At 51.8% G+C, this 21753-nt stretch overlaps 11 protein-coding genes across 11 annotated transcripts; 5 read left to right on the plus strand and 6 right to left on the minus strand.

Annotated features, from left to right (window-relative positions):
• Positions 1 to 268: 268 nt before the first annotated feature.
• On the minus strand, positions 269 to 2342 carry ASPZODRAFT_18875 (hypothetical protein; the record flags this gene model as incomplete). The annotated part of the gene is made up of 3 exons (XM_022727302.1): positions 269 to 746; positions 807 to 1096; positions 1158 to 2342. 3 exons carry the CDS (start codon positions 2340 to 2342, stop codon positions 269 to 271), a joined length of 1953 nt encoding a protein of 650 aa, XP_022578618.1.
• A 378-nt stretch (positions 2343 to 2720) lies between these two features.
• ASPZODRAFT_122387 (hypothetical protein) lies at positions 2721 to 4841 on the minus strand. The gene is made up of 4 exons (XM_022721324.1): positions 4292 to 4841; positions 4040 to 4228; positions 3731 to 3978; positions 2721 to 3665 (listed from the first exon to the last, which is right to left on the minus strand). Exons 1-4 carry the CDS (start codon positions 4391 to 4393, stop codon positions 2756 to 2758), a joined length of 1449 nt encoding a protein of 482 aa, XP_022578619.1. The 5' UTR covers positions 4394 to 4841; the 3' UTR covers positions 2721 to 2755.
• A 785-nt stretch (positions 4842 to 5626) lies between these two features.
• ASPZODRAFT_833769 (hypothetical protein) lies at positions 5627 to 7670 on the plus strand. Its single transcript, XM_022730252.1, has 2 exons — positions 5627 to 6117; positions 6196 to 7670. The coding sequence occupies exons 1-2, from the start codon at positions 5783 to 5785 to the stop codon at positions 7562 to 7564; spliced, it is 1704 nt and encodes a 567-aa protein (XP_022578620.1). The 5' UTR covers positions 5627 to 5782; the 3' UTR covers positions 7565 to 7670.
• On the plus strand, positions 7561 to 8118 carry ASPZODRAFT_833799 (hypothetical protein). The gene has a single exon (XM_022730253.1). It carries the CDS (start codon positions 7723 to 7725, stop codon positions 8047 to 8049), a length of 327 nt encoding a protein of 108 aa, XP_022578621.1. The 5' UTR covers positions 7561 to 7722; the 3' UTR covers positions 8050 to 8118.
• Positions 8119 to 8385: 267 nt separating this feature from the next.
• On the plus strand, positions 8386 to 10159 carry ASPZODRAFT_135583 (hypothetical protein). The gene is made up of 3 exons (XM_022723839.1): positions 8386 to 8558; positions 8648 to 9515; positions 9571 to 10159. The coding sequence occupies exons 1-3, from the start codon at positions 8492 to 8494 to the stop codon at positions 9941 to 9943; spliced, it is 1308 nt and encodes a 435-aa protein (XP_022578622.1). The 5' UTR covers positions 8386 to 8491; the 3' UTR covers positions 9944 to 10159.
• On the plus strand, positions 10002 to 11323 carry ASPZODRAFT_2113219 (hypothetical protein; the record flags this gene model as incomplete). Its single annotated transcript, XM_022727751.1, has 3 exons — positions 10002 to 10778; positions 10848 to 11212; positions 11262 to 11323. The coding sequence occupies exons 1-3, from the start codon at positions 10429 to 10431 to the stop codon at positions 11321 to 11323; spliced, it is 777 nt and encodes a 258-aa protein (XP_022578623.1). The 5' UTR covers positions 10002 to 10428.
• Positions 11324 to 11448: 125 nt separating this feature from the next.
• ASPZODRAFT_135584 (hypothetical protein) lies at positions 11449 to 12396 on the minus strand. The gene is made up of 3 exons (XM_022723840.1): positions 11977 to 12396; positions 11785 to 11899; positions 11449 to 11731 (listed from the first exon to the last, which is right to left on the minus strand). The coding sequence occupies exons 1-3, from the start codon at positions 12283 to 12285 to the stop codon at positions 11526 to 11528; spliced, it is 630 nt and encodes a 209-aa protein (XP_022578624.1). The 5' UTR covers positions 12286 to 12396; the 3' UTR covers positions 11449 to 11525.
• Positions 12397 to 13517: 1121 nt separating this feature from the next.
• Positions 13518 to 14558, minus strand: ASPZODRAFT_72466 (hypothetical protein; the record flags this gene model as incomplete). Its single annotated transcript, XM_022729839.1, has 2 exons — positions 13518 to 13712; positions 13773 to 14558. The coding sequence occupies 2 exons, from the start codon at positions 14556 to 14558 to the stop codon at positions 13518 to 13520; spliced, it is 981 nt and encodes a 326-aa protein (XP_022578625.1).
• Positions 14559 to 15937: 1379 nt separating this feature from the next.
• Positions 15938 to 16864, plus strand: ASPZODRAFT_154079 (hypothetical protein; the record flags this gene model as incomplete). The annotated part of the gene is made up of 4 exons (XM_022726053.1): positions 15938 to 16021; positions 16176 to 16281; positions 16630 to 16732; positions 16792 to 16864. The coding sequence occupies 4 exons, from the start codon at positions 15938 to 15940 to the stop codon at positions 16862 to 16864; spliced, it is 366 nt and encodes a 121-aa protein (XP_022578626.1).
• An 86-nt stretch (positions 16865 to 16950) lies between these two features.
• ASPZODRAFT_135589 (hypothetical protein) lies at positions 16951 to 18625 on the minus strand. The gene is made up of 3 exons (XM_022723841.1): positions 18188 to 18625; positions 17934 to 18109; positions 16951 to 17876 (listed from the first exon to the last, which is right to left on the minus strand). Exons 1-3 carry the CDS (start codon positions 18376 to 18378, stop codon positions 17101 to 17103), a joined length of 1143 nt encoding a protein of 380 aa, XP_022578627.1. The 5' UTR covers positions 18379 to 18625; the 3' UTR covers positions 16951 to 17100.
• Positions 18626 to 21664, minus strand: ASPZODRAFT_135591 (hypothetical protein). The gene has a single exon (XM_022723842.1). It carries the CDS (start codon positions 21560 to 21562, stop codon positions 19097 to 19099), a length of 2466 nt encoding a protein of 821 aa, XP_022578628.1. The 5' UTR covers positions 21563 to 21664; the 3' UTR covers positions 18626 to 19096.
• Between the last annotated feature and the right edge of the window lie 89 nt (positions 21665 to 21753).

Consider the following 21753-nt stretch of genomic DNA (forward strand, 5'->3'; position numbering starts at 1 on the left):
TGCAATGGTTCTTAATAGAGTATAATTGATACTTTGGTGTTAGGCGTTCTCATCTACTTGATTGCATAAAGGAACCAGTCATTGAAATGGAATATAATTGAAAGACTGTTGCTACTAGATTAACCTGGAATCTTATGCAATGGGTGTCAATAATCACCAACTCCTCGCTATGCAATTGATCGAAAGACAAATATAGATGGGAATAAAACAAGGGGGGGAATGAGAAAATTGGGGAAAGGGTTCAAGAAGAATAGGCTAGACTGGAGGATCAAAAGAAATCACTCTCTGTCAACCACTGCGAGTCAATAGCATATGCCACGAGATCCGCCGCGCAACACATGTCTTCGGGTCGGTTCTCCAAATCTAGTAGGTCCAGCACCGCGCTCAGCCTGTCTTCAAGAATGTTCTTGAGTAGATTAGCCTGGATGTGCAGATCGTCTGTCACCTGGCGCTTTGCAGACGACTTGCCAAGTTCCTGTACACCAGCTTTTTTTTGCCCCGGAGCGCGCCTGGAGAGATTCTTATTTGGGGAGCATGCCTCCAGTGGCTTCCGCTGAGGTCGAGGGGGCGATAGGGTTGAGTCTTGGTGAGTCGCTGCTTCTGGTCGTCGGTTCTTCAGAAGATTCTTCAGCAGGAAGAGCAACCAGACGAGGTTTGTTCGCGGGACGTATTCAGACCAGATCCCCGGAACAGCAGGAACTTTTTCAGTCACCAGAGGATCGCCACTATACAGCTCCCCCCGCATACTATGAAGTAAGTGATTAGCTGGTGCCAAAGTGAAGTGGAGTATTTGTGAGTGAACGCACTATCTATAGGTGTTGCGAAGCAGCACTTCATCCTCGTCTCGACCAATCGCATCAAAAATTTGCTTCTTGTCAAGATCGGACGAGGCAATCTCCGCCGGTACATCGGGATCCTCAGTCAAGCGTAGTTCGGCCCGAGAAAGCGAATAGTCGATGATGGTGGTCTCCAACGTACTGAGTCCGAATCCACTCGAACTATGAAATCGTGCTACGTCGAGATCAGAAGGCGGGTCCATGGAACCGTCTGGACGAGAGCTTCGAATGCAGACATTGCCAAGGTGTAAATCGCGGTGCTGTTTTTTTTTTCGCGTCAGTTGGTATTCTGTCTCGTTTGGATGCTCGCCTATCGCCTACCTCAAAGGAAGCATACTCTTCCGCCCTGGCCAACGCCATGGCAACACCCCAGAAGATATCGTAGATTTGAAAGATCGACGACCACGAAAATTTTTCCAATTCACATCCGGCATCATCCATTTCCACAATCGCCCAGAGCTGTGAATCAGGGTACGCCCTTTTACTAGCTGGGTTCGGGTTGAGGCAATCGTTTTTGGTCTTCTTATAGTGCATCCAGGCCTGCTGGAACGATTCTGGAAACCGGCCCTGAACAACATGGATATCTCTGAACCGGGCGAATCCAGGGATGGGATCCAGATACTTGAGCATCTTGACCTCTGCGACAATCTCGTCAATACTTGTGAATTTCTTGGAGCCGAAGCCACTCTTCGCACGCAAGGGCACAATCTTGAAAACACCATCACCGTAAGCCTTAAGCCGCGCCAGCTTGGCTTTGGACATCTCTCGCTTGCAGACTTCTTCGCGAAGATGAAGCTTGTAGACTTCACCATAGGAACCCTCTGCCAGCTTCACCACCTCGAACAAGTTTCCCGCGCGCGCTGCCCATGAATCAAATTTCTGAACTCCCTGTGATGCCAAGGGCGACAGTGCTTCGTCCAATATGATGCGGGTATATGCGTTCATTTTCTCATCCTGAATACAGCCCGACGACCGGCGCGGGGCTGGTTTGTGATTCCTCCCCTTCCTCCTTTCCACCTGAGATGTTTCGGGCTCGACATCTTGTACACTCGCGCAATCTGCGGTTTCTCCTTGCTCGACGCGTGGCGAACAAACCCTCACCTCCACCATAGTCTCGTACTGTTTGAAAGATTCCTGTGGCGCAGTCTGGGAGGCCTCTTCGTGAACGGTTTCGGATGGACTTTGTGACGGTTTTTCAACAAGGTCTTCAACAGGGTCTTCGACGAGAACATCTTGCTCCTCCTTTTCCAGCTGGATTTCCCTCTTTTCTTCAAGAGCCTGCTCTTTATCTTCAATCGCGACGTTGCCCAGCTTCTCCTCCACTTCGTCCAGCGTCGCGTCAACGACAGAAGCCGACACGTGCCCCGAGGCCTTCACGGGACTTCCTTGTTCAAAGACCGCCTTTGCTGCAACCGCTTTTCGTTTCCCGTATACTTTTCTCTGTGTCGTGGTGCGTCGTGTGGAAGGTTGCCGTTGCGATCGGCACGGGGCAGGAGAGGAGGGCATGGTTCTTCAAGCCTCAGTGTCAAGCATTCAACAGTCATAAATAGTATCAACAGTGTATTCTAGGCCACTATTTGTAGCATAGATCACCCAAATGGATGCTAGTCGTATGTGTGAGTCGCCAAAGCTCTTGTGAGTGCCTTCAAAGACAGCAAAAAGAAGCTCCCCCCAAAGAGCCATATTGATCTATGTCTGAAACGGGTTTAGATCGGTTCGTTGCCGGGGAGACGGTGGGATTACTTTGTTCCGATGCCTGCGCCCCAATGGGCCAATCAGCTTGCAGTCCTCCATACAGCTGGAATATTTGTTGCATTCTTAATGGCATTTTCAGGACAGTACCTTACTTGGGTATAGGGTTTTTGACAATAGGATAGAATCAATGGAGTCTTTGTAGTCAATAATACGACCAACTCTATCTATTCAACTTCCACATAGGGATCCTCCTCTTGGTAGACGTCGTACTTGTACTGGCTGCCCGGATGGTCATTGCGAAGCTCTTTCTGGCCTTGGCCATAGACCTTTTCTCGAGCGGTGAGTTGCTCTTCCGGTGGTTCGGGATAGAGACCCCGTCTACGGAGCTCAGGGATCAGGAGGTCGACGACCTCCTCGAAAGTACCGGGGGTGGTGACGTAACCGAGATTGAAGCCATCGATGTCTGCTTCGTGTATCCAGTGCTCCATCTCGTCGGCCACCGTTGCTGGGCTTCCAATTCCAACTGGGCCAAGACCGCCAAAGGCGGCTTTTTCCGCCACCACGCGAGGCGTCCATTTAGGAACTTCCTTGCTCGTGGTAGTAAAGGCGTCAAGAATGCTAGTGATTCTGTTCGCTTCTAGGGAGTCTGCCGCCGTGATTTCCTGATCGATGGGGATCTTGGAGATGTCAATGCCGGTCCAGCCACTGAACAAGACCAGGCCGCCGACTACGGAAGCGTACTGTTTCAGCTCCTCGTATTTGGCCCTTGCCTCCTCGTCGGTCGCTCCGACTATGGGGGTGAAGGTTGCAAAGACCTTGATTGAGCGCGGGTCCCGACCTCGCTCTGCAGCCAGATTACGGATCTTGTCGACTTTCGGGCGAAGCAGTTTTGGCGAGTGTGAAGACACGAAAATTGCCTCTGCATGAGTGGCCGCAAAGGCCGAGCCTGCAGGTGAGGTCCCCGCTTGGAAGAGGAACGGAGTGCGCTGTGGTGATGGGTCGACAATATGGCGTGTGTTGAGAGAAAAGTACTTGCCTTTATGGTTTATCTGGCGGATCTTATCCGGGTCGACGTATGAGTCTGTCGCTGGATCAGGTGAAAGAGCGTCTGGTGCCCAGGAACCTTCCCAGAGTCTATACAAAGAAGGCCGTTATCAGCATTGATGCCAAGCAAATTCTGTCCCTGAGGATTTTCTTACTTGTAGAGCACGCGCAGATACTCATCCGCCTGGAGGTAGCGCTCGTCATGTTCAATCGGGCTGTCCAGTCCGATCGCCTTGAAGGCCGACTTCTTCCACGAAGTGACGATGTTCCAGCCTATTCGCCCGTTGGTGAGGTGGTCCAGTGTGGAGAACCGCTTTGCTAGCAAGAAGGGAGGCTCAAAGGATGTCGAAGAGGTGATCCCAAAGGCAAGATTCTTGGTAACAGCTGCCATGGCAGAAATAGGCTAGAAAATTTCATGATAAGCACTTGTGATTCACTCTTTGTACTTGAATGAAGAATCGTACAATCGTAGGGTCTGTCACTGGCCACTGAGCTGCGCGTCGGATACATTCATCCACCTTTCCCTCATAAGTATCGTACCCCCCATAGGTATCTGCTAGGAACAGGGCATTGATGCCGCCTCGCTCAAGAAGCTTTGCCAGTTCGATCCAGTAGTCAAGCCTGCGTTTGGCTGCCGATTTGTCTTTGGGGTTCTGTCGGCTTGGTTAAGATCATCGCATAAGGGTTTGCTTTCAGATAGGCAGAAAGTCACTCACCTTCCATTGGCCAGGCGATAAATGGCCTACGGTGGACATGTCAAAGGCGTTCAGCAGAATCTGCCTCTTGCCATTGTCAAGGTCACTACTTACGTCGCCCATGTCGAAGATCGGTCGATATTCTGCGTGTTTGGAATGCTGTAGAAGTGAATATTTGCCGAATTGCCTTCAAATTCTCAAGATTCTGCCTTTTTATCTGCTTCAAACCCCGCAATGAACTTGGCATCTTTCCTTCCGCTTCGCAATAGATATCCATTCATGCGCCATAGTGTCTGTCGGTGATTCGCCATCCTCTCCACACTATGCACAAGGGCAAGGGCCTTGAACACGCAAAGGCCGTCATCTCGGAGTTGTTCCCGAAGTGTTTTCAGCGCTTTGCTACTGATAAACGCAACAATTGCGAGTAGATCTTTCACCATCAGGAAAGGAATGACGTGATATGATCAGATGAAGTCTGAAGGCCTGAGGGGTAAACCGCTGAACAATCTGATAAACCATTGATAAACCATAAAACCAATTCTGCATAAGTCAGAGATCGAGGTCTGGATTATTGTAGAAGATACACCTACGAAGGAAGAGCAGGGAGTCGGTCAATATAAAAAAATCACATGACTATATAGCAACAAACTTCAAAGGTAACAAAACAACGTCGGTTTTCAATATCGAGTCTCCTAGAACGACAACAAAATACTTAATTGAATTGTTAATTCAACTATGTACTATAAACTGCACTAATCTTTTTAAAATCTAGTTAGTTATAGCTATTTATGTATAGAATAGCTACTTTATTATATTACTACCTCATCGCCTACTCTACTCCAGGTATGGAGTATGGAGTAAATTACAGGAAATTTATTACCTGAACTCCAACAGCGCAATAGAATGTCAAGCAACTTCCAGAATAAATATCGGAGCCGGCCGAAGGGATCTAGAACAGTAACTAATTAATTATTACCATGATCATACCATACTGCTGGACAATACACCTATTATAGCTGTACTGAAGGTAATCACTTGTACGGCCTCCTATCGCCCGGCGCAGTGACGTACAGCAGACAGTCCGGGCTGTCCCGGTGTCAAGTTTTATCGTCCATGCGCCCCCTGAGGCGATCAATAGGGTGAAAGCGACAGCCAGATGCTTCAGAATCTCGACAGACACTCATCTCCATCTTTCTCAGCAAGTGTGGATACAGTTATCGTGTCTTGTTTTTCCCCGCCGTTAACTAACTACCTAGTAGTTACCTAGTGATTAGTTACCTCGTTAACTAACGTTCCCAAGGCACGCGAGTCTCGGCCCGGTCGCCTCTGCCTCGCGGATTTTTTTCGCTCGTTTCCGTGCCATCCCATTATTATTCCCTCCCACGACTCGACCTGCCTCGTCTCGCCATCGTCTCACTCAGCCCCGCGCCGCGCTGTTTGTCCGACCGGTCGTGATTTATATCGCCCTTTGGAACTGCTGGTTCCCCTCGCGGGTGCTGCAGATGCTCGACGATGGCCTTCAACTTCAACTGGTCCCCGCTGATGGCGGACGCGGGCTTCTACACCCGCGCTCAAGACCTGCTGACGGCCGCGTTGAATAAGTCGCCTAAGCCGCCGATTATCGTCGACGACATTATCGTCACCGAGCTCAACCTGGGCTCCATCCCCCCGGAGCTGGAGATTCTCGAGATCGGTGACCTGGCTGAGGATCGCTTTCGAGGCATCTTCAAGATGTCCTACACCGGCGATGCTTTTCTTACTCTCAAGACTCGCGTCCAGGCGAATCCGTTGAATACATATCTGCTCACGCGCCCAGCGTTTGCATCCCCTCAGCCACTTGCTGCTGCGTAAGTCTCCCTCTACACAGTTGTTTTTTTTTTTTTTTCTGTGCTTGCCGTGCCTTTTGATCCGCTCACATCCGTTAGTACTCCCTTGACCATCCCGCTTCAAATCACGCTCTCCGACTTTAAACTCTCGGGCTTCGTCATCTTGGTTTTCTCAAAGCAAAAAGGCATCACCGTGGTCTTCCGTAACGATCCGCTTGAGTCCCTCAAAGTGTCATCCACATTCGACTCCATCCCGTTCGTACGCGACTTCCTGCAGCGGGAAATCGAGGCACAGCTGCGCATCTTGTTCATGGATGAGCTACCGGCCATCATTCATCGGTTATCTCTCCGCCTGTGGGTGCCGGAATATCGTGCGGGGGAGGATGTGCCAGATACCATGGACCGTTCGACGAGTCCAGGTCCGGGGCAGGATCCGTTGGCTAGTCCTCCGCAAGACCCCGTGGATGCGTTGGGTAACGCCTTGAACGAGTCGGAGATCGAGTCGCTGTCTCTGGACTCGTCGGTGGAGACGCATTCGCTGTTTTCTCAGAAGAACCTGCTTCGACTCGCCGCGTTGACGGATTCCCAACGTACTTTGTCGCTTTTTACGCCATCCATCTGCGAGGTGGTGTATCGCGCCTGGACCTCGCCTTCTGACCCGGCCGACCCGGCCACCAGCGTTAACTCCCCGTTCAGCCCGGCCCTCTCCCGCACACAATCGCAGGTTGGCAGCCTGTCGTCCTTCCAGGATAACGCCAGCACGGTGTCCATGCAAAGTGGCAGGCTCTCGGCACCGGGCCATAGCTTTAACGGGTATGGTCTGAGCCTGGGGGCTGGTCGTCACTCCAAAGCCCATGCCCGCAGGCGTAAGAAGCGTGTGGTGGATTTGCGTCGCCCCAAGACCACCGACGACGCGATGAGTGTCAGCGACGACAGTGCCTTCACCGAATCCACCAGCGCCCCGTCTGTATACTCGGCTCCACTGCCCATCCTGGAAGAACCATCAGATGATCCGGTGACGCCGCCCCTAGTACCTCGGACAGATATGAATCTTCCCGCAGTCCCAGAACGGCATCGATTAAGCATCTCTCGTCCGATTTCTCGCCGCGAAGTCCCCCTCCACCAGATTGTGGAACCTGGAGAAAGCTCCACGACCCGGTTGCGCTCCGATGATCCCGACGCGACGCCTCGAGGCACCGTACGGGCTCGCACCACCACCACCTACCACCCTCGCGACAAGGAGGAGGCCGGTCCATCTACTACCACTCCTCGGCAGCTTCCTGCCTCGGCCATACCCTTTGACCGCGAAGAAGTCCCCTCAAACCTAGTCGACTCGGCACTGGTTGAGAAACTGGCGGGCGAAATCGCCCGTCGCATGCATGAGCAGAAGATGATGGGCCCGAACGCCTGCAACTTCTGGAACCGCCATCATCAGGAAGAGAGCCCTCCACCCGCCTATGGGCAATAAGGCCCTTCCTTCCCCCCTCTTTTATCTTTCCTATCTGTCCCGGGAATCGGTGCAGCGTTTTCTACTTCCTCTTGTTCCCTCTTTCTCGCCCTGGTGGCTTGAAACGATCGTCTCGTCGAGGAGTCTCATGAGTATCTTTGACAAGTCCAGATCTATTAATGACCGATACGACTTTTGATTTATTTATCCTCGTTATCATTTCCTTTCTGGCATGCGTTCAACATGGCGTGTCTCGGCTGTATTACTACTTGGCCTGCGGTGTATCCTGCTTGTTGATCTATTTTTTAATCTCTTTGTCTATACACTGGGTTGCCTTGGTTTTTTTTTATCTACAGGATACCACATTCATTCGGCTTTGTCTTTCTTTTCCTTTTTTTTTTTTTTTTTTTTTTTTTTTCCTGTTCATGCGTTCAAAAAAAAGGGTGGACAGGATTTTGTACAATCTGCAGTGTTTAGTTATTTTTTTTTTTTTTTGGCCTGTCTGAACGAGCGACCAGGTTGTCCATCTGATTCTTTACTAGGTAGTTAGTATTAGGTAGTCATTTTACCTTAACCCTTGATTGTCATTTATAAATACTCACCTCCAGCGTATTGTATTTTATTTTTTACTCCTTAAAAAACAAAATTCCACTCAAGAGTTCTCCGCACAGTTCGTATACGGAGTAGGCCACGATAAAGCTAAAGCCAAAGCTCCGCGCCCGGCCACTCTGGCGTAACTCACTAAACCAGTTCAATTTGCCCCCCCCAACGTCGAAGTCCATTGGAAACCCTGGAACTCGCTGTCCACTCGCTTCTCCTGGTTTCTCCTCTTCCTCGCTCTCCTCCTCCTCCTCCTCTTTCCTTTTATCTCCAGCAGCTTCGCTCTCCATCTTCGGAACCCCCCACCCTTTCGAATAGCTGCTGTGTCTTCTTTCTCCTCCCCTCACAATGGCGGGTGTGTTCAAGAACGTGTTTGGTGGCTCCGAGCCATCAGCACTACCCAAGGTCGAGGATGGTATGACACCGACGAGCCTTTTGTCTTTTATCGCACGTTAGCAGATTGTTAATGAAAAGGAAAAAAATAACTAACGGGGTTTCCTTCAGACTTTGCGGACTTTGTTGAGGCGCCGAATCCCTCGCCTGTGTCCATTGTCGCTTCGGCGTCGACTCCCATAACTGCGGCGGCGGGCACCGTGGGCGCCAGCGGCGTCCCCTATACGAAATGGTACCGGGTGTGGGAGCGCACGTCGCCCAAGGATTTCATGCAGGAGGCGACGATTATGCCGTTTATCCTGGTGATCCTGCTGTTCCACTTTTGGGGCACTCGCAAAAACCGCCGCCAGGCGAGGGAATGGGCCAAGCACCATGCGCCCCTGCTGCGCAACGAGTTCGCCGTCGTCGGGTTCGATGGCATCCGGAGGTCGGCCGAGGCGTCGGAGCTGGCGGCGCCCGAGTCGATTCTCAAGGAAAAGACTGCACAGGAGTTTGCTACCTATGCGACCGGCCGCCAGAATGTCGCCTTCCTGGACGTCTCGATCCAGCTACCTAAGCGCTACAACCCGGTTACCTACTTTATGGAGTATGTGTTCAGCTTCTTCTTCGAGAGCTGGGCGCCCCCGGCCGAACGTATGGAAGCAGTTGCCTACTCATTTGATGGCAAGGAGAAAGATCTGGTGCCTGTACCGGGGGGTGACTCTTCATCGCTCAAGGTCGCCAGCTCGACGCACGACGGATTTGTCTGGGCTGTTGTTCACAAGAGCCAGATGCAGAAGTTCCGCCAGGACCGCTACGATGCCTCCATGACCACAACCAAGGACAACGCCAAGCTGCCCTCCTGGGTGACCGTGATGTCGGAGAGCGCCGAGATTACTGACATGATCCTCACTCCGGAGCTGATCGGCGCCATCGAGCTGGCAGGGAACTCTCTGGAATATCTGATCATCACTGACCAACCCCTTGACAAGCCTATGAAGTGAGTGATATATAAGTACGCTACTAGGATTTGCGTCCCATAGTAACCGTTGCAGGATCGAGGAAACCACCCCGAGAAAGCGTATCCAGCTCTCTCTGTCGCTGCCCTCCGGCCATGATTACGCCTCCACCATCCCCCTATTCACCCAGTTCGTCCGTTTGACAGATCGCCTCGTCGCATCTGCCCACTTCCGGCCCGAGGTCACCCGCAAGCTCCGCAACGCCCGCGAAGAGGAGATCAAGAAGCTGCGCCGTGCTGAAGAGGAGGAAAAGGCCGAAGAGCGCAAGCTCGCGGTTGAGAAGATCAAGAAAGAAGAGCGTGAACGCATCCTCCGTGGCATGACTGCCGAGGAGCAGCGCAAGTACCTGGAACGCGAGAGTCAGAAAGAGCAGAGACGCTCCATGAAGAGGTATACCAAGAAAGCCTAGTCTGTGACTTGCTTTGATTCATCGTCGCTACTGTCTTCTTCTCTATTATTCCATTTTGTTATGGCTCCCCCTCCTCACGTCCAAAGCTCGTGACCCTTGGGGAAAGAAAGGGCAGCTGAGCGAAAAGCGACTTCGATTTTGCACCCATTTACGGTCTTATATCAGATGTAACCATATAACCACTGTGTTTCATGTATGGATTGGCGGGGTGGATGGATGTCTTCTGAGATGTTTAATTAATATATTTTTTTCATCCTCCAAGTAAACCAAGCTCGGTTTCACGTTTCCCTTTCAAGAAGGTACGAATGGTATTTCTCTAGATTTGAAAAAGGAAACTGCATCCAGAGGCATCAATAAAGACCTCCAACACCCTCAGCACAATTGAAACATCTTTATGGGTATCTCACTCTAGCCTTCATTTCATACTTCAGACGAACAGACATACTCAACACATCATTACCTCACTGTCATCACCGTGCACCATCATGGCTCACTGGATTTCTACCCTCCTCATCTTCTTACTGGCACCTGTCTGGTCGATTGCAGCCCCCATGCACCTAGTATGGTCTAACTCATCATCAGAACTGGTTAATCAGCGACGGGTGTCTCGTCTTCCCTTTGGTGCCGTGATCGACAGATGCACTGTCCCCGGCACGGTTGCCTTGACCTTTGATGACGGCCCGTTCATTTACACGCCTGCCATCCTTGATATCTTGCGAGCGAACGGGGCGCGGGTCACCTTCTTCCTAAATGGGCACGGCCTAGGCAAGATCTACGAGAATGCGGATGTGGTGAGACGGGCGATCAACGAGGGACATCAGCTGGGATCACATACGTATGAATGTTTATTGCAATAGAACCTATTCATGCATAATCATCACTCACTCAACCCATCATACTATAGCTGGGGCCATCCATATCTGACTACGCTGGACTACCCCACGATCGTCGCCCAAATGACCCAGCTTGAGACTGCGTTCCGGGATATTCTAGGCTTCTTCCCGACCTATATGCGGGCGCCATATCTGATGGTGAACGGCCTGGTGCTGTCCATCATGGCGGAGATGGGGTACCATGTCATTGGCGCGAGCATCGACACCAAGGACTACGAAAATGACAACCCAGGACTCATCTGGCGCAGCTTCGAGAAGTTCAAGTCCGAGCTGAACGCTGGAGGGAATATCGTCCTGGCACATGATGTCCATGAGCAGACGGTCCGGACGCTGGTCCAGAACATGCTCAGCGAGATCTACGGAAGGGGAATGCGAGGTGAGTGCACAGTAAACTTGGGTTATCACCTAATATGCTGACCATTTAGTGGTTCCTGTTGGCGAATGTTTGGATGATCCACCTGCTGAGTGGTACCGAGGGAGTCGTTAGGAATGTATATTGCCTTCTGCTAACGGTCCATTCGCTCCGCGTGCTGATCCGCATCGAGCAAGCAAGTATACCTAGAAACCTAATAGCCTACTAGTTATCCTATCCATAATGCATGCTGTCCTTTAACTTGGGGGTGTATTTGTATATGTCTATGTACATGTAAAGGTCTGTCTGTGTCTGTGATCTGACCATCATCGACCGTCTACTTGCTGCCGAAAATCTTGAGCCGCTCCTCAACCGGCTTCTGGGTCTTCTCGCCCGGGGCACCCTCAGGGCTGCCGAAGACCAGCTGGGAGATCAGGCGCCACTCGGTGGGGAGATCCCACTCCTTGGCGACGGCGGCGTCGATGAGGGGGTTATAGTGCTGCAGGTTGGCACCGAAGCCGAGACTTTCCAGACCGGTCCAGACTAGAGAAATCAGTATGTTCCAACCAAGCAAGTTAAAAATGGGGAGGTCTTACGGAAATACTGGTGCATGGCGTTGGAGTGCTCAGCCCACGGGGCGAAGTGGTCCTTGTAGATGGCGAACTTCTCGGAGAAGGGCTTGATGTGAGCGGGATCTTCGTAGAAGAGGACCTATTTTGTTAGCCATATACATATAGAGAGAGAGAGAGAGAGAGAGAGAGAGAAAGAGAGAGAAGTGCAAGTCTTACAGTTCCAGTAGCAGCCTTCATGCCCTGCAACTTGGGCAAAGTCCTTTCCTTCCAGACATCCTCCGGGACGGTTCCGGACTTGACCAACCCCTCGAAGGTTTCAATGGTGATATCCCACAGACGGTCGTGGTCCTTGTTCAGCAGGAGGACGAGCCGGGTGGACTGTGTGTTGAAGGAGCTGGGCACGTTCAGGATGGCGGCGCGAACAAGGTCCTCGACCTTGCTGTCGGGGACGACGGGGTTCTTGCCGAGTTGGTAGATTGTGCGGCGGCTCTCGGCCAGCTTGATCAGGGCGTCGGTGCTGGACATGGTGGTGGTGGTGGTGGTGGTGTTCTTGGATGAGTAGTAACGACTTGGTTGGTACTTTAGAGGGGAAACTGGTGAGAAAGGGGAGTGGTGGAGTCTGGTAGAGCGGGAGAGAGTGAAGATGGAGCGACGGAGCACACGAGACGTGGACATTATGTAGTATTATATATGTAGTAGGGTCTGTGGGTGGGGGAAAAATGGGAGGGGGGAGGGGTTCAAATGGATTGGTTAATGTGGGCAGCTAATCTATCGCCTCTTTTTGAAAATGTATTTGCATAGATTACTGAGTACTGAGTAAATGCAATTGACTTTCTTTTTTCTTTGTCAGTTAAGGAATGGCATCGTCTGGTACCTGACAAATCGGCGGATGTGCGGAATCGCGGAATTACGGAGTAGCAAAAAAGGTGGGCAATTAGTCAAACGCATTGGATGTGGCTGGAATAATTTCGAAGATTTCTAATAATATTCCTTCCTACGGAGTAGATCTAACTGACTCGAAACACGGAGTATGTACTACATATACACAGTAATTAGGCTAATCTAACCATAAGCATCTAATCTGGCTTACTTTGTATAGAGTTGCTAGAGAGTAATCTGACTGGCTGTGATACTCATGAGATTATCTAAGTACCTGAACTTAATGCACTACCAGGGCTTTATTAGAGGACTAGGATACATTATTACCTTTAAAGGTCATTCACAATATAAAGAGCTTGGTGAGAGGTTGAATCATGAAGGCCTGAGACTAATATTGTACCATTACTATTTCATATATCCATTTGCTTCTATCTGATGATATACAAATACCCCTGGATCTATCCGAGGACTTCATTTTCCAGAGGATGCTGAGAAACAGGCTTAGGATGTGATTAATAATAGTAGTAGTCAATAGCTGATTCTGAGACCGGCAGTTGATCCATACTCAAGTACCGGTTAGTCAATAGAACTAGATACCTAGCTAAAAGAAGATTATGATTGTGATAGTTGAAAATAATAAATATAATTAGCATAGAGCTATCATCCACCTCCTATTACCCATAGGCCCTGAGGAATGCTCTGCGTAAGAGCAATAAAGTCTTCGTTATAATTTATAGATATCACATGCTGTGGAGATACTCCCTCTGTTCCTCTAATACTTTATCCTTTCATTTAGACATGACTCAACCCTCATGCATATCATTATCTGGTGCTGTGTTCCCATGATGCATTAAATAAAAGGGAGGAACATCGATCAATCAAGATGTAGGAGATATTCGTCCGAGGGCACATTCGCTGTCTATGTCTATCTGACTGCTATGAGTGGCTGAGTACCAGCCCTCGTAGACCAGTCGCTTCTCCAGCTCAAGCCAGTACTGCGCTTTCCCACCAGTGGTGGTTTTTAGGTCCAAATCCCCGAGTCGGATATCAGGGATGCTACCGTCGTGGGGCATCTTGAAAAAAAAAAGGGGGGTTTAGTTTAAATATAAAAACAGAGAGACTGGAGTGAATACCTTGATGAACATGGTGCAGTCTCGCAAGGTCATGGCCAGCGACATCTCGCGGGAGTGTGCGGGAGGGCCACGCAAACCGACTTCCTTCATGGCTCGTTGATGCGACTGCAGCTTCAGCAGCGTGCGGTTGTGGTATAGCACCCGTGCGAGGAGCATGGGATCCTTGCATCCCTGGATGAAGCGGGTCGCACGGAGCACGTGCTCGAACTTGTCGGAGACAAGATCAAGCGGGCAGAAAGACTCCTGGCCTGCTAAGCCCGCTAGCCGAGCCTCCTCGTTCTTCATCTCCCGCAAGGCACAGGTACGGCATCGGCGGGCGTTCACTGGGGCCGAGGGCGACTGCAGGAGCCATTTGGGCTTCAACTCTGCCAGGGTAGCGACCGTCGGGTCCCCGAACGTAGTCATGTCCGTAATTAGAAGGCCGAACGGTTCGGTGGCAGAGAGGTAGACACCATGCCGTTTCTTGGGCCGCTGGTGCTCCCGCTCCGCCACCCGCAGATGCTCGTTGCATCGCAGCACAAGCCCGGCGGGCAGTCGCACCAACTCCTGGTCGACTAGTTCATCGGGCTCGAACAACGGACGGATCACACGGTCGAAGCTCCGAGACGTGTCGCGGTACGGAATGGCTGACGTTGTTTCCTTGCGCAGGCGGAGTACCTTTCCGTGCAGCTTCAGCGGTACGCACGCGAGGTCGGTCACGAAGCGATAGATGATATTGGCGCCCCCTTCGGCGAGGTAAACCAGCCGCACCCCGACGGGGAGCTCCAGCACGTCGGGTTTGATCATCTGTCGAATAGGTGAGGCAGCTTGCAGCGTCGTCGGCGTCTTTTCAACAGAACCATGGCCGCAATCTGCACCAGGCGCAGAGAGGGCTGTGACGGCGGTCACCCCAACAAAAGCGGCAGCAGAGGTCGCTATAGCCAGTGACATTCAATCCAGACAGTTCGAAAAAAAAAAAAAAAACCTTGTAAGGAAAAAGACCATGAAACAATCAAGGATGACGAGCCTCCAGGCCTATGCAGAGGCAATCGGAACTATATACGACAGCCTCAGTCTGGCCTAAAGCGGAAAGGTAAAAGCCTTCGGCCTACAAATGATGCTAGTCTGCAGTAGACGAAGGGGGCAAAAAGCAAGAGCACCGCGAATCCTATTTCGCACAGAGATTCTAGCGCGGCAATAGTACGTAGGGCTAGGGGCAGCAAAGCCTGGTCGTGGAGTCAGTCAAAAGCAGAGACAGGGATGCGGTCCGGCATCTAACACGCCCTGTCTGCCATGACCCCCAGGGGGGGGAAGGGGACGGCTGTCTGACTATCAAACGCTTTCCCAGCTCCTCGGTTCCGCGCACGGCCGCGAAAGAAGAACACCGCCAGGGATTATCCAGAACAAACGCGTGGGATTGGGTAGATCGAGCGAGGCAGTGGCGAGATGGAATGTTTTGGTCGGGGATAGCGCAGGCAATAAGATCAGAGACGAGACAGCGTTGGGCAGGCACCTGCTGACGCCTCAGCAGCGAAGTACTCCGTAGAAAGAAATAATAAAATAGGCAGGACCAAACGATAGTATTTATCTTTCTGGTTGAGCAGGACAGCGTCGTCGATCGTCGATCCAGTGGATCACTGAGATAGTCCTGGAGGAATTCCCGCAGAGCAACGGGCCTAAAGCGGGACGCATCACCGCCTCCCCGGATAGAGACAGGAGGAGGGACAACAGCTGGAGGCAGCTGAGGCTGATGGCCTAGTCATTCTGAGCTGAGAGCCTGCTGGAATTAACCTGTCTACTATAATCCAGAGGAGTTATTGCGACCTATCCCAGAGATCTGACACGTCTCGGCATTCTGACTGACCCCGCATCTCATTCAACTAACACAGTCCGTGGTACTCCGTACGCCGTACGGAGTATTCCATGTGCTGACCTCGAAGGACTGGAAATTTGACGAGGAAATAAAAGCGTGGCATATAGTCAAGGAAGGGGGGGGGGGGGATTCAGACGATCGATGAGATCATGGTACATGGGCGTTTGACTCCGTGGAGGCCCTGAGGGCGACCCCACGGTGATAGTGACGCTACTGCATTGGATTTCCGCCCAACTCCTCCGACCTCGACTCGACTACTGCCGACACCCAGACCACGTACTACATACACACACACCGTGTCTGTCCGACGAGAATGGCATCCTCCGCAACTCTTCCGACCGACATTGGGTCCATCCCCACGCCAGCTCACTGTACCGCAGATTTTTGCCTGATCCCGGTATGTATAGACGGTTCCTCTTGCCCTCTTCCCCGGGAGCCTGGGGGCAGAGCTGTCAAAATCTGATCTCTCGGAATCCAGAGTACCTGGTACCTCCGTACAGAAACTATTCCCGTACTTCCGGCCAATTAGCTAACCCGTCTTCCTCCTGCAGATTGGCACCGCGTCGCCCTCCGTGTCCGCCCAGATCGCCGACGTCCAGCGTCTCGTCGAGAAATCCGGTCTGAAGTATGTGATGCACTCGGCCGGAACGACCCTAGGTGCGTCTTTTCCCAACAGCCGATAGTACTCCGTACTCCAGTACAGAGTACTACATACGGAGTAGAGATCTGTGGCCATACAAGAGGATGGAGGACTTTCCGTACGCCTCACATGCGTCCCGACCAATATTCCCCTTTTCGTACCTCTGCAGTACAAGTGGGCATCCAGTGCATATCTAATCCACTCCCCTCTCCCTTGGTCTTGGTCCGAACATCGCTGGCAGCATTCATCGCCATTCAAAATAATATATATATATATATATATATATATATACGGAGATGCGGAGTCGCAGTCCTCCGTCCACTAGAGGGGGAAGGTTAAGAGTAGAGACTGACGTACCATTTTAGAAGGGCCGTGGGACCAAGTCCACCGCGTCATCGGCCAGGCGCATACGATTCTGCATGCCCAGGGTATCCTGCGCATCCAGACAGATATCAGGTCTGGCTCAAGGTGTGTGTCGTGCGGGGGTCAAGTATCTCTTTACATCGACTGATCATATTCCTGCGTAGGATCGATAAGGAGCAGTCCTTTGAAGACAAGGTCGCCAAGGTGCGCCAGATACTGGCCAAAGATACAGAGTAATCCACCGGCCTTATTCGAGTACGTCTCTAATCTAGGAATGTATGTAGTATGTATGTGATACGAATATATTCTACAAGCTCATATCCCGGTATATAATAGAGAAGTTATGTAGTACACATCCAAATAACGCCGTTCGCTCTTCCATGCCCTTGGATAAAGCAAATAATAAATATTTGGGGGGGGAAAAAAGAGGGAAAAGGAGATTGCTTAACCGTCATATACGGAGTATTCATAAGTCATAGACTGATCCCCCCACCTAGGATACTCCCCCAATCACCCCCGGCCCAGATCCACTCCCCCACGCTGGGATCGGAGCCCGACTCTACAGAACTGACGAGGTTCACTAGGCCCTTGTAGACGTTGGCGTACGTGCCGTCGCCGTCGATTTGCTCTGTCGTCGCGAGGTTGGAGATGTTCAGCCGGCCCACGGGGGAGGTGACGTTGTTTAGCTTGTCGACGGTGTCGATCGCGGGACCCTGGTCGAAGAAGTCAACGAGGATGAAGCTCGGCTGCCGGCCGGACCAGTCTTCCTTGCACTTGGTGGCTGTGTCGCCCAGGTTGCCCGTCCCGCCTGAGGGGGCGTTGGTTGTCGGTGCGTAGCTCGAGTTGGGATATTCGATGAGATCCAGCAGCGTTGTCGCGTACAGAAAGTGGTTCATAAAGGGGAGGCGATTCGAAGCTAGCGCGGTCGACAGTTTGTCGTTCAGGCTGCTGGGCCGGTTGGGTTCGCAGGAGAAGTTTGACGGCGTGGTCACGTCGTAGTTGTTCTCCCAGATGTATGTGAATTCATCCATAAGATACGGGGCCGCCGTGTTGTTGGACGAATCCAATGACGCAACAAAGGTCATCAGTCGGGTTCCATTGCTAATCAGTTCCTCCAGAGTTGGCCATGTATCCGGCGCCGAGCTTGACGAGGGGGTGTATGTGTAGTTGACGATGTTGGCAGTCTCGAACTCCGAGTTCAGCTCCGATGCCGTTGCGTCGTCCGAGTTGACGATCAACACCGTCACCACTGACAAAACAGTCAATCCCTATTCCCTCAACCAAACATAGGGCTGGCTATATGTACCTTCGTTGAGGTTCGAGTCCAACCAGCTCTTGATCTCCGATAGCCATGTGCTTAGCTTCCCGACATCCAGGATGTCACAGCTGGTGTGGCAGAGACGCCATTCCGAGCCGTCCTTGTGTACTTGAGCCGTCACTAACCGCACGCCCGCATCCAGCTGGATAGTTGTATTGTAGTATCTAGCAGCGAAGGCAAAAAAAAGAAACATATCAGCATGTCTGCCCACAGCATCTTCTCACTCGCCCGTTCACACTTACTGGTTTGCAGCCACTGTGTAGTCGTCCGAGGCATCACGCACAAAGGGACTGTCGTGGGCGCCTAGATGTGTGATCTCGCCATATGACTTAGAACAGAGATCTGGGGAATTGTTGCAGGCTGTTGTTCGCGGTAAAACCACTGTCGCGGTGACGACCGATAGCAGTAGCGATAACAGACCGAGTCCGAGCATCTCGTTCAGGGCGATCCCGAGAGTTTGTATAAACGAAAGGAGAGAGCGAAGGGGTGCCCTCGAGGCTCACGATGGACAAACTGATGTATGCCTAGTTATCAACTCCCTACCGAGACTTGTTATCTCATCAGTAGGAGATGCCGGTAGCAGACGTTGAACAGAAGTACTCCGTAACTCTGTCGGTGCTCCAATCTCACTGTCATCATAACAAACAAGGCTGTGCCAGCAACAAGTGTGGCCCCCCCCCCCCCCCATCACTGTCCAGAGCTCGAATCAACTACTCAGCATCGAGAAAATGCAGTCGATCGTCGTCGAAGGTGGAGAAGGCAGGGGTCGTTTTCAATGGAGGGAGGCAGGGCTCCAACAAACCACCCTTCGGGTAACAATCATCGCTGCCTGGAATGCCGCACGCCATCTATTCTTAGCAGCGGACGGGAACCCGGCTTACTGAGGCTCTCAAGAGTCTGACGCTGTTGACGCAGCCACTGCGCCATCAGGAGCGCGGGGGGGCAGTGTTTCTGGGCAGTCCCCAGGATCAAATCTGATCGGCGACCGAGACAATGGTGGACGGATCATAGTGGACCGTGCTGTATGGAGTACATTTTGAGACGAAGCATTAAAATGTCCCTACTACATATGGAGGATTCCGTACGCTATGGCGACAGAACATATTTCGCATGGGTTTAAAAAATTATTAGAGTACATGATCTATATACAGTTATTTCGTATTCAAAATGGCTCGCAGCGTTCGTCGAGCCCGATGCAGGGACATCTTGGTCGTTGGATTGTGAACCAGCCTGTGAAATCTGTCTGGGCGAAGGCCAGGAAAGAGCAACACCGTACCCCAGGCATGATGGATGTCGTTGATTACCTGTCGCAGCCCGTACGGATTCTCCCGACGGAGGATGCGGTTGATGCGTCGGGCCGAGTGCCGAGGGGGCCCGTAGAGAACGTTCAAGCGGCGTTGACAGGTTCGGCGGATCTCTGTCTCGCAGAGCCGTACGCCTCGTTGGCCCAGTTCGCGAAGTAGCACCAGGCCGCGTACCCAGGGCACGAACTGCCCCTTCTTCGCTTGAGATGGGCTGTGAGCTTGCTCTCCGTCGGGGGAGGGTGGGATCCGCAGTTTGAAGCCCCATGCGACTATCGCTGCCTGCATCTGGGGGTTGAAGATGGCCTCAAGAACGCGATCACCGTGGCCAGGATGTACCAAAGCCCGTGAAGTGAGAGTCATTGGCTTCTGACCGGCGGAATACTCCTGACTGAGCCAGAGGCAGCACTCACGCAACTCATCCCAGTGATTGCCCATTCCCATGCGTTTTAGCATCTCGATCCAGAGCTCCGGATGGACATCGCCGCCGGCGGAGACAACTCGCCGAAGGATCTGCACCACCAGAGCCACCTCGTCTCTGGGTGAGAGAGCCCGGCCCTGATTTGGCCCCGCCCCTTTTCTCCGGGGGGTTACAATCTGCCCGACCAAGAAATCCACGCTCTGCGTGGTCAGCCTCTTTCCTTGTAGAAACAGTTCATCGGCAATTTTGGAGGCTGGCTTCCATTCGCCAGCAGCAATGAACTTGCGAAACTGGATGTTGAGCAGCTGTGGTACGTCAACAAGTTCTCCTAGAATAGCCCAGGTGAGGTTGTACTGGCGCCAGTCCTGAGCCATGTAGTGTGACACGAAGAACGACTCTTGCAATGCGACATCCTCTAGCACGTCAGGGTGTTGGTCGCTATGTAAAAGTTCATTGAGAAGAATTTCGCGGTTTTCCACAGCGAGTTTGCGTAGAAGCCGAGAGAAAGTCGAGTCGCTAATAGCGATTCCCGCTTGACGGAGCGCTTTCAGCTTGTTAAGTATATCCTGGTTGCCGTGGGCCCTTATGGCCATCTCGCGCAAGGAATGTGGCCCAATAGCTGACACTCCGAACATCCGCAGCCCAGCAACTACCATCTCAAATGTGAGCGCCTTTGTAGCAAAAAATCGTGCTCCAAATTCATCCTTGAAAGGTTTCTCTCCAACCCAACTGCCTCGATCGGATTTCAAAGCTGAGCTACCAGAACCACTTGCTGTTTTGGTAGCTGAATTGTGCGAGAAATGGGTTTCGACATAGTCCTCAAGAGTTTGGGATGTACTTCGCGAGGCGTATCTTTTAGCGTACGTGAGGAGTCGTTGTATCTCTTCGGCGTTCTTCGGATGATCGTGTCGTTTGACCAGGCAGTTGTGCATTGAGATTGCATCCTCCATAAGACCTCGATGCAGGAGGGCTGAAATGACGGGTGCGTAGATTTGATGGCCTTCGACCGTACGGCATATCTTTTGAAAAGCCCGTGCGCCACGAGAATTGTGAACATCTGCGTTCTGAGACCAGTTCGGGAGGCTCATTAGTTTCGAGTCCTGCACTGGTGTCAGTGCTGCGTTGAGTATTCGCAGAATATCATTTGGATGAGCGAGGTGAGGATGCTGGAGTTTTTTGTGCCATCTGACGGCCTGAGAGGTGAGGCCGCGTTCGAAAAAACCGCCAACTATCGTTTCGTAGAACCCAGCCCATTTCCCCCCGGTCCTTTCCCATACTCGTAGAGCGTAATCTGCTAGGTCTTTCAAGAACGTGTCCCGTTTCAAACCTAGCTGAATGAAGGTGTGCCAAAAAAAGTCTGCCTGCTCTCCCTGGGTTGGCAAATTCACTTCTTCCAACCGCATCGTAAGACCCTTCCAGATTTCCAGAATACCGTTGTCTCCATAGTGTCTTTGCCGGTAACGAAGAAGTTCTTCCCAGAGGGCGAAGTCTTGCTGAGAGTCTGGGTGGTCAACCAGCCGCGTTCCGATGTCCCTGGTGTGACCAATATTCGACTCATAATCCAGTTTCTCCGACTGCAAGCCCAAGGTCTTTATAAATGTAGTGCAAACATCAGCTTGATTGTGGGCTCGTAATCGGCGAGCGTTCTTCGGCAGAGGCGTAATTTCGTGTACGGCAAAGCTATAGCGAGGATGGCTCGGAGTGTCGTGGCTTAAAGGATCTCGAATTTCCGGTTCCCATTCAACGGCTGCGGTTTGCTGCGTGCCTCGTGTCTGACACCGTGCGCATCTGAATCGAAAGCCCAATTGCTCGACACCGGCCGGGGCTGCTATCAGCGAGTCGAGTATTGAGACAGCCGACGGCCTCTTCAACAATCGAAGAAGAGCCGGGCGCATGAGTTGTGAGAGGAAAACTGAAAAAGGACGATCTGAACATGGATCATTCTCACTCGATTCTAGTATCGAAAACCGAGTGTGTACAGCATCGCCTCGCTGAAGACTCTTCTGCTGTCTATCCTCAACTTCTCAGAGTAATAATAATAATGCGCCCGTATAGCGCTATTCCCTTTGCGGACAAGCGCCTCTTG

This window comes from Penicilliopsis zonata, assembly GCF_001890105.1.
Source record: "Penicilliopsis zonata CBS 506.65 unplaced genomic scaffold ASPZOscaffold_15, whole genome shotgun sequence".
Taxonomy (NCBI): Eukaryota; Fungi; Ascomycota; class Eurotiomycetes; order Eurotiales; family Aspergillaceae; genus Penicilliopsis; species Penicilliopsis zonata.

Coding starts and splice junctions, on each gene's coding strand:
- ASPZODRAFT_833769 (XM_022730252.1), top strand. CDS start 5,783: ATGGCCTTCAACTTCAACTGGTCCCCGCTGATGGCGGACGCGGGCTTC. Junction 6,118..6,195: donor CCTCAGCCACTTGCTGCTGC/GTAAGTCTCCCT, acceptor CACATCCGTTAG/TACTCCCTTGACCATCCCGC.
- ASPZODRAFT_135583 (XM_022723839.1), top strand. CDS start 8,492: ATGGCGGGTGTGTTCAAGAACGTGTTTGGTGGCTCCGAGCCATCAGCA. Junction 8,559..8,647: donor ACTACCCAAGGTCGAGGATG/GTATGACACCGA, acceptor GGTTTCCTTCAG/ACTTTGCGGACTTTGTTGAG. Junction 9,516..9,570: donor CCCCTTGACAAGCCTATGAA/GTGAGTGATATA, acceptor TAACCGTTGCAG/GATCGAGGAAACCACCCCGA.
- ASPZODRAFT_833799 (XM_022730253.1), top strand. CDS start 7,723: ATGACCGATACGACTTTTGATTTATTTATCCTCGTTATCATTTCCTTT.
- ASPZODRAFT_135584 (XM_022723840.1), bottom strand. CDS start 12,285: ATGTCCAGCACCGACGCCCTGATCAAGCTGGCCGAGAGCCGCCGCACA. Junction 11,900..11,976: donor TGAAGGCTGCTACTGGAACT/GTAAGACTTGCA, acceptor CTAACAAAATAG/GTCCTCTTCTACGAAGATCC. Junction 11,732..11,784: donor CGCCATGCACCAGTATTTCC/GTAAGACCTCCC, acceptor TGATTTCTCTAG/TCTGGACCGGTCTGGAAAGT.
- ASPZODRAFT_122387 (XM_022721324.1), bottom strand. CDS start 4,393: ATGGGCGACGTAAGTAGTGACCTTGACAATGGCAAGAGGCAGATTCTG. Junction 3,979..4,039: donor CAGTGACAGACCCTACGATT/GTACGATTCTTC, acceptor GAAATTTTCTAG/CCTATTTCTGCCATGGCAGC. Junction 3,666..3,730: donor TATCTGCGCGTGCTCTACAA/GTAAGAAAATCC, acceptor TTCTTTGTATAG/ACTCTGGGAAGGTTCCTGGG.
- ASPZODRAFT_135589 (XM_022723841.1), bottom strand. CDS start 18,378: ATGCTCGGACTCGGTCTGTTATCGCTACTGCTATCGGTCGTCACCGCG. Junction 18,110..18,187: donor TACACAGTGGCTGCAAACCA/GTAAGTGTGAAC, acceptor CTTCGCTGCTAG/ATACTACAATACAACTATCC. Junction 17,877..17,933: donor GGACTCGAACCTCAACGAAG/GTACATATAGCC, acceptor CTGTTTTGTCAG/TGGTGACGGTGTTGATCGTC.
- ASPZODRAFT_135591 (XM_022723842.1), bottom strand. CDS start 21,562: ATGCGCCCGGCTCTTCTTCGATTGTTGAAGAGGCCGTCGGCTGTCTCA.